At 53.3% G+C, this 8,831-nt stretch overlaps 1 protein-coding gene across 1 annotated transcript in view; it reads left to right on the plus strand.

Annotated features, from left to right (window-relative positions):
• Positions 1–8,831, plus strand: part of LOC121660836 (neurofilament heavy polypeptide-like) — an 11,026-nt gene that overhangs the window by 593 nt on the left and 1,602 nt on the right. Inside the window, exons 3-5 of the mRNA XM_042020354.1 lie at positions 754–768; positions 8,214–8,220; positions 8,823–8,831. The exon at positions 8,823–8,831 is cut by the window's right edge and continues 1,602 nt beyond it. Of these exons, the coding sequence (XP_041876288.1) occupies positions 754–768; positions 8,214–8,220; positions 8,823–8,831 (31 nt within the window). The remainder of the gene's footprint in view (positions 1–753; positions 769–8,213; positions 8,221–8,822) is intronic.

Below are 8,831 nucleotides of genomic sequence, written 5' to 3' on the forward strand. Positions count from 1 at the left end.
AATTGGGGGAAAGATCCCGAGGAATTGAGGGAAAAGATCCCGAGGAACTGGGGGAAAGATCCCAAGGAATTGAGGGGAAAAGATCCCGAGGAATTGAGGGAAAAGATCCCGAGGAACTGGGGGAAAAGATCCCGAGGAATTGGGCGAAAGATCCCGAGGAATTGGGGGAAAGATCCCAAGGAATTGGGGGAAAAGATCCCAAGGAATTGAGGGGAAAAGATCCCGAGGAATTGGAGGAAAAGATCCCGAGGAATTGGGGGAAAGATCCCGAGGAATGGAATTCAAACCTCCCGAGGAATTGGGGGAAAAGATCCCGAAGATTTGGGATTCAAACCTCCCGAGGAATCGGGATTCAAACCTCCCAAGGAATGGGAAAATGATCAAAAGGGAGCACGGAAAAATCCTGCCCTCGCCAGGAGGATCGGGGAAGGATCGGGATAATCCAAGGGATCTGTGAGTTTGGGGGTCGGAACGCACGGAAAGGGTTTAATTAATTCCTCCCTAATTATCATTCATGATCCTTGGATTTATTAAAAAGCGTCTCAAAGCAAGGAAAGGATCCTCAAAAGCCTCGCTGGGAGCCGGGATAGGATTCCCTGATGTGAATTGTGGGATTATTCAAATCCGGAGAATCCGAGGGGAGCCCCGGAATTCAATTATCCCGGCAGGAATATGCAAAATAACCTCATTAACATGGAAAAAAAAGCGGGATTAGGGGAATTTTTGATACTTCTTAACATCACCGGGAATTAGGGACAGCGGGAAGAGCTCGGGGAAAAAAGGAAGGATTTTATTCCAATTATTTAATTCCTGATAATCACGGAGATGGGGGGATGAAACTCCCTGCGGAATGGGAAAGTTTGGGAATCTGCGTCGGGATGAGGCAAAAAGAGGAAGAAAAGGCGGAATTTGGGGTGAATTCCCGCAGCTCTCAGCAGGGAAGAGGGGAGGAAATGGAAAAATGGCAAAGGAATGTTGGGAAAGGGAAAACATGGATAAAACCTGCAAAAATAGGGATAAAACTGGCGCTAATATGGATAAAACGGTCAAAAAACATGGTTAAAAGCTGTAATAATAATAAATAAAAACCCCCAAAAGAAAAATTTTTTAAAAAAGAATAAAATATTTAAAAATCTATAAAATCTATAAAATCTATAGAATTTATAAACTATATTAAATATAAAAAATATATTAAAAATAAAATACATAAAATACATAAAATATAAAAATATATAAAATATAGAAAATATATAAAAATATAAATATATAAAATATATAAATATATAAAATATATTAAAATATAAATATACAAAACATATAACATCTATTTAATAGATTAAATAGATTAAATAGATTAGATATATTAAATAGTAAAAAAATATAAAATCGACCTTCCTGAGCCATTTAGGGCTGGGGGGGCGCTCCCAGTTCTCCCAGTGGCTCCCAGTCCAGCGACCCCACCCAGGGCAGTGGGAGCCGCTCGAGGAATTCCAGCCCTTTTCCCCCGCCTGCCTCAGTTTCCCCTCGTGCTGAAGGGGTGGCGGCAGCTCCCCCGGCCCCATCCCAAATCCCAAATCCCAAATCCGCGCGTGGGCTCCGGGACATTCCCGGGGATGCCAGTCCCGCTCCCGGTGCCACTTGGTGGCACTGTGGGAGAAGATTTCGCTGCTCGATGCCGGATCCAGGAGAATTCCAGGAGCCTCCGGGTTGGGAAAGAGCTCCAGGATCAGCGAGTCCAAGCTGGGATCGATCCCCCCTTGGGCACCCAGAGGAACCTCCAGGGATCCCTCCAAGGATCCTCCAGGGATGGCCGCTCCAAGCCTCCCTGGGCAGCCCCTCCCAAGGCCTGGCCGCCCTTTCCAGGAGGGATTTTCCCAAATATCCACCCTGAGCCTCCCCTGGCACAGCTCGAGGCCGTTCCCTCTTGTGCTGGCCCCGTTCCCTGCGATCAGATCCCAAATCCCCCCTGGAAGAGCCCCAAATTCCCCCTGGATCCCCCTTTTCTCTGGGATGAGTCCCCCCAGCTCCCTCAGGACTCTCCATTCCCTTCTCCTGCTGCTCCAGCCCCGCTCCCATCCCTGGACCCGCTCCAGCCCCCCGGACCAGGCACGGTTCCCATCCCAACATCCTCATTCCTCTCCCTTTGTTTCCTCTCCCTTCCCACCCTCCTCTCACCAAACCCGTTCCCAGCCCCGGGCGTGGCTCCGGCATCGCCTGAACCCCAATCCCAGGGTGGTAAAAATACCCCAAAATTACCAAAATAACCAAAATAATCTTTCCTGCCCCATTCCTGCCAGAGGCGTCCACGGGCAGGGCCGGCTGTGAAGGATCAGGAATTAATTCCAGAGAAATTCCTCATTAACGAGAAAGGCAAACACCCTCACGGGGAACAATTCCTTCCCAATATCCCACCTCAATTCGCCACCATTCCCTGGGCTGCTTTGGATGGGATATTTGGGATAAATCCTTCCCTGGCCCAGGTGATTCCATGGATTCCCCATCCCTGGGACAGTCCCAGGCCAGGCTGGAGCCCCCCGGGATGGTGGCAGGTGTCCCTTGGACTTTTAAGGATCTTCAAGGTCCTTCCAACCCAAACCATTCCAGGATTCCCTGGGCTGCTTTGGATGGGATATTTGGGATAAATCCTTCCCCGGCCCAGGTGATTCCATGGATTCCCCATCCCTGGGACAGTCCCAGGCCAGGTTGGAGCCACCTGGGACAGGAGAAGTTGTCCCACCCTCAGTTCAGCTCGGCCTGTCCAGGTCCTGGGACACTTTTCCAGCCGGGACGTGGATCGATGCCAGGGGATGGGCAGTGGGATGAGGTCAGCGGGGCTCATGACGGGGTTGGGACCACCAGGACTCCTCATCCCGCACGGAGAGCGTTGCTCATCCTGTTTGTCCCCATCCCGATGCCTCTCTTGTCCCCTATCAGCGCCGTCGGGGCCTGACCGACGTCCCCACGCCTCGCCTGAGGTCGGTGACACGCAGGACACGGAGCCCTCGGTGGCACATCCGACGTCACCCTCGGAGACGGCCCCGAATCCCACAACTGCCTCAGCGCTGAATCAGAAACCCCAAACCAGAAACCGGCCCCGGAGCTCCCGTCATCCCAAAAGGATTTGGGGTTCCAAGCGTGCCGCTGCCAAAATTCCCTGGATGGGGCCCAAAGGGGTGGAATTTCGGAGCAGGGATGAGTTCGGAGGGGTCTCAGCTGTGGACACGCGAGGGGAGGGTCGGGAATTCCATCATCCCCTGCCTTGTTTCACCTAAAATATTCCTCAAAGCGTTTCTGGATGTTTTCCAGAAAATTCGAGAGTTTTCCAGGAAATTCCATTAAAAACCATCTCGGTTTGAGGTTGGTCCAATGGGATTTTGCTTTGTACCAGCATCAGTTTGGTTATCCCAGACAGAGATGGGAGTGGGCACGGATTTGGGGAGGAATCATGGAATTCTGGACTGGTTTGGGTTGGAAGGGACGTCAAAAACCTCCATTTCCATGAGCAGGGACACCTCCCACCATCCCAGGTGGCTCCAGGCTGGCCTGGAGGACACTTCCAGGGACGAGGAATCCATGGAATAACCCGGGCCAGGCCCTCACAGGGAACAATTCCTTCCCAAAATCCCACCCGAATTCCCCTTCTGTCACCCTGACCCCATTCCCTGTGTCCTGTCCCTGCAGTTCCTCAGGAAAAGTCCCTCTCCAGCTTCTCGGAGCCCCTGAAGATCCTGGAGGTGCTGTGGGGTCTCCAAAGGTTCAACATTCCCAACGTTCCCAGCCTGGATCCATAGGGAAGCTTCTCCAGCCCCTTGGATGCACTTTATGGCCTCCTCTGGCCTTGCTCCAACAATTCCACATCCCTTTTATTTTGGGGACACCAGAACTGGGCACAGAATTCCCGGTGGGATCCCACCAGAGCAGAGCAGAGGGGGAGAATCCCCTTCCTCACCCTCCTGCCCAAGTTCCTTTGGATCCATCCCAAAGGACGGGGGGGATTCTGCTCATGGGGACTCAGGAAAAGCTTTTTTGGGGAAAACCCAGCTGGAAAAGGGGGTTCAGTTCTGCCAGGACGTGCCAGGAGCCTCGTCCTGGGAGTGTCAGGAAATCCCAGGAAAGCTCTCCCGAGGTGAGGGACCTTTTCCAAGGAGGATTCCCGAGGCTCCCGCACGGCCCCGGCCCTTGGGGTGGGGACTCCAGACAGTTACAGGCCACCAAACCCCCCCTCATTTGCATAATCACCCCAAATCCACCCCAAAATTACAGCATCCCAAGGGTGTCATTATCACCCAGGTGGGGCCTAATTTGCACCCGGCGTAATTTAATCCCCCCAAAAAAAAAAAAAAGCCCGAAAATGAATGTTGGGGAGCATCCCTGGGCTGAGTGTCCCCAGGGTGTCACCAGCCGTAATTAATTGGGCTCCTACACCCAGGATGAGCCACTCTCCGAAGGCTGCGGGACGAGTTCCTGCTCCGTGATGGCCCCGTCACCTCGTCCCCCCTCCAAGCCCCAAAATCCAGGCTCTGGAATATTCCTGATTTCCTCCAAGAGTTCCTGGGGAAGAAAGGAATCGTTCATTAATTTGCTGTTGGAAGATTCAATTAAAAAAAAAAAGAGGAAGATTGGGAGGTAATTACAGCCCGAGGGCAGCCGAAGGAAATCCAACATTAATCGACCTCTCAGCAGAGGCTTCTGCTTTTATTTTTAATTAAAATCAAGGAAAGTTGAAATTAAAATTGCCCAATTAATATTGGAAGTTCCATCATGATTTTTCTCAAGGAAAAAGGCATGAATTAATTAAAATTTCCTTGTTCAAAAATCCCTTGAAAAATTCATTTCATCATTTGAAAATGGTTGGGGTTAGTTTGTTTATTCGTACTTGGATAATATGGCCAAAAGTCTCATTAATAAGAAGCAAAAATAAGAATAAAACTCTACAAGGATGTCCCACGAATGCAAAATCAGGAGGATTTGGGCATCTCACCCAGATTTTAGTGCCAAAATCTTTTTCCCTTTGCCTGATCCAAACCCCAGCGACCTCAGGCTCGAAATTCCAAAGGAAATGCGCAAAAAAAGAGACAAAAATCCCCTGTGGACCAAAATTGTGGGACCAATTTTGTGGATCATAAAGATCTCGGCTGACCCCGATCTGCTCATCCTGAGCTCTGTTACCATCAGCACTTAAATTTTCATTTTAATGTATTGAATTCATTAATTTGATTTGTTTGATTCGTTTAATTTAATTGTTTTCATTTCATTAATTTCATTAATTTAATGTAAATATGAATCCCTATTTTTATGTGGCTTCGCGTGCCTTAACGACACAAAATCCCACCCACCACACAAATATTTACATTCAACTCCACCCTCCCTTTACGCTCTGGAGCCCTTCCAGATTTACCCCAAAAGTCCCAAACTCGACCATCAAAGGATTTTCCAGCCAGGATTTTCCAGGATTAGGCGGAACCGGCCTGAAGTGCCGCTGCTATTTCGGGGTGAAAATGATAGGGAAGGGTTGATAAAGCCAAATAACCCGTTTGGGACTGGGCTTGGCCGAGGATGAATCAGGACAACGTCCACAGAGGGTGGCTCCTCTCCAACCCCAACGGGGACCCTATAAAAGCAGCCCGGTCCTCCCCTCGCTCCGCACAGCTTCCCAGGAATCCCGCTCCATCCCGCCGGTGACTTGGGTGAGTGGCTCCCTCGGGAATATTCCCTCTGTTGGCAATGTTGGTGTTCCTCTGGGATTCCTGGTGGATGGGAGAGTCGTTCCCGGTGCTCTTTGGGAATATGGAGGGGTCTCTCCCTGTTGGAATTGTTGGCTTGGGTTGGGTTTTCCGTGTGGAGAAGTTTGGGGACTTCCTTGGGTGCGGGGTCAGCTCCTGGCTGGAGTTTGAAGCCATTGGAGAAATGGCTCCTTTTCCATGGAAGTCCCGGGGTTTCCGTGGGGCACGGAGAGCTCGTGTGCCCGGGCACGTTCCGGAGGCGGGAAGGCGGGCACGGCGCAGCTTCCCGGGATCAGATGGGGCACGGATGTTCCCGATAAGAGGCTTGGGGATCCCACAGGGAAGCAAGGAGGGAAGGAGGAGGCTTTGGAGGTTTCCAGGAGGAGCTTTTGAGGTCTCTGCCCCCAGATCTTGTCTCGGGCTGGGTTAAAGCTCCTCTCACCGGGATCACAGGGACGGATGACATCAGGAAACATCAGGAGGTGCTGGAATGAGGCCAGGGGAAGCCATGGAGATGCTCCAAGGGCTGGGGAAAGGCTGGGAGAGCTGGAAGGGCTCACCCGGAGAGGAGAAGCTCCAGGAAGACCTTAGAGACCGCCCAGGGGTTCCTGGACAGCAGAGGGGTTGGTTTGGGTGATCCTTAGGGTCCATTCCAAGGCAATATTCCATGGGGTAACCCCACGGGGCAGGATCTTGGGGCACCTCTTGAGTCACCACCGGCGGCTCCGTCCCCACCATCCATCACCGCATCCCCATCATCATTCCCGCTCCAACGTCACCCAAACACGTCAGTGGGGAAGCCGGAGGCCACTCCCCATCCCACTAAAACCCTGGAATGTGTTCCCAGCTCTCCGGGGATGTGGAGCCAGCCCGACCCCGGGAATTCTCCTCCCTCTTCCCAAGGAAATCCCCCGTCCCTTGGTCTGCTCCTGTCCTTTCCAGGCTCACTCGCATCTGCAGGAGGATGTCCCCGTTCTTGGACAGCATCGCCACCATCATCAGCGTCTTCCAGCAACACGCCCGGGGAGATGGGGACGGCTCCGGCCTCAGCCGCGGGACGATGAGGGAGCTCATCCAGAGGGAGTTCGCAGATGCCCTCGTGGTGAGCACTGCGGGAAAGGGTTGGGATGTGGGAACGGCAAAATCTCCTCTGGAAATGGGATGGGGAGGGTTCCACCAAAGGGGAGCCACAGTCGGGTTCCTTTGTGCCGGAGAAGGGAATGGAGAGTCCTGAGGGAGCAGGGGGGGCTCATCCCAGAGAAAAGGGGGATCCAGGGGGAATTTGGGCTCTTCCAGGGGGGATTTGGGATCTGATCGCAGGGAACGGGGCCAGCACAAGAGGGAACGGCCTCGAGCTGTGCCAGGGGAGGCTCAGGGTGGATATTTGGGAAAATCCCTCCTGGAAAGGGCGGCCAGGCCTTGGGAAGGGCTGCCCAGGGAGGGTTGGAGTGGCCATCCCTGGAGGTGTCCGAGGGATCCCTGGAGGTGTCCGAGGGATCCCTGGATGTTGGAGCGGGTGATTGGTCCCAGATTGGACTCGATGATCTTGGAGTTCTTTTCCCACCTCAGGGATCCTGGGATTCTACAACTGCTCCCACAACTCTTCCAACCCATTTTGCCATGAAAAAATGAGCAAAAGCCAGGGAATGAACTGGGGGAGGTGTGGGTTTTCCTTCCTGGATAGGAAGGGAATTTATCCTGTGGAAGGAGAAATCCCAAAAAGGAAAGAGCTGCTCAGCTGCAGCCAGGGAACAACCAGGAAAATGGAGAACAAATTCCCAGAGCTCAGCTGGTGCTGAGCTCTAAAAGTGAAATTGTGAGAGAAGGAAGGAGAATTCCTGCGATTCTTCCCATTTCTTCATTTCTCCCACAAGGGTCAGGAAGACAAAAATCCCCCTTTTTCCCCCCGTGTTTTTTCCCTGCAGAAGCCACACGACCCTCAGACCATCGAGAAGATCCTGCAGTTCCTGGAGTGGGACGGGGACGGGGACATCGATTTTAACGAGTTCCTCCTCTTGGTGTTCCGGGTGGCCAAGTGCTGCTTCTGGTTCCTGCCGAGGGCACCGTTCCTGGTGCAGAGGACAAAGGTCCCGACTGGTGCAAAATCCCTCCGGGAGCCAGAAATCGGGAGCAGAGGGAACCACCGGCAGCTCCAGGAGGAGGAGGAACAAGAAACCCGGGAGAGGAATCGTGACCGGCCCCGTGAAGTTGAGCTGCAACGAGACCCCAGGGTCGGGGAGATGGAAATCTCAAAGGGAACAAGGAGGGATCAGCAGGAACGTCGCACACGGAGCAGGAGCGACGCGGAACCAAGCAGGGAGCCGGGGGAGCCGATCCCTCAGGAATACCAGGAACGGAGCCAAGAGCCGTGTGAGCAGCGGGAGAGCCGGAGAAGGCGGCAGCCCCCGGAGCCGGACAGACGAGGAGAGAGGAGAGATCGGGAGGGGTTCCAGGAGGAAGAACCGGCAGACGTGAGGATCGGCAGGCAACGCCGTGAACCCCAACCACGGCCGGACCGGTGGAGCCGCCAGGATCTGGGGAGTGATGAAAGAACCCAGCAGCCACGAGGAGCTGATGGAGGAGGTGACAACCGGCCACGGGAACCCGAATCGCTGCGGGAAGAGAGGAGCCGCCACCGCCGGCGTGAGCTGGAACAAAGAGAGCTGGAAGGGAGAAGCCGCCGGGCAGCTGAGCCGGAATGTCCGGAGTCCAGGCGGCCACATCAGACATTCCTGGAGGAACCGTTAGAGATCGACCTCGGGGAGTGTGAGAGAGCGGAGCCAGTGGAACGCGGCTACGGACAGAGAACAAAGCGGGAACGGGAACTGGAATCGGCGGAAAGGGAAAGGGAGATCCAGGAGGAGCTGGACAGGGAAGAAAGAGACGATCCCAGAAGAAAAGGGAGAATGAGAGAGAGGAGGGTGGATCGGGAACAGGAGCTGGAGCTGGAGCTGAAGGGATCTGAGCGCCACGGCCGCCGGACACAGGAAATAGAGGAAGAGGAGGCCACCATCAGCCAGAGAGAGACACGGGAGAGACGTGAAATTCGTGAGGCTGAAGCTGATGGAAGGAGACAAAGAGAAACTCTGAGGTACGAAAGGGAGAGGG

Source organism: Corvus kubaryi, unplaced genomic scaffold (assembly GCF_017639235.1).
Source record: "Corvus kubaryi isolate FWS band 111438036 unplaced genomic scaffold, C.kubaryi_AGA036_p1.0 36967, whole genome shotgun sequence".
NCBI classification, from domain to species: Eukaryota; Metazoa; Chordata; class Aves; order Passeriformes; family Corvidae; genus Corvus; species Corvus kubaryi.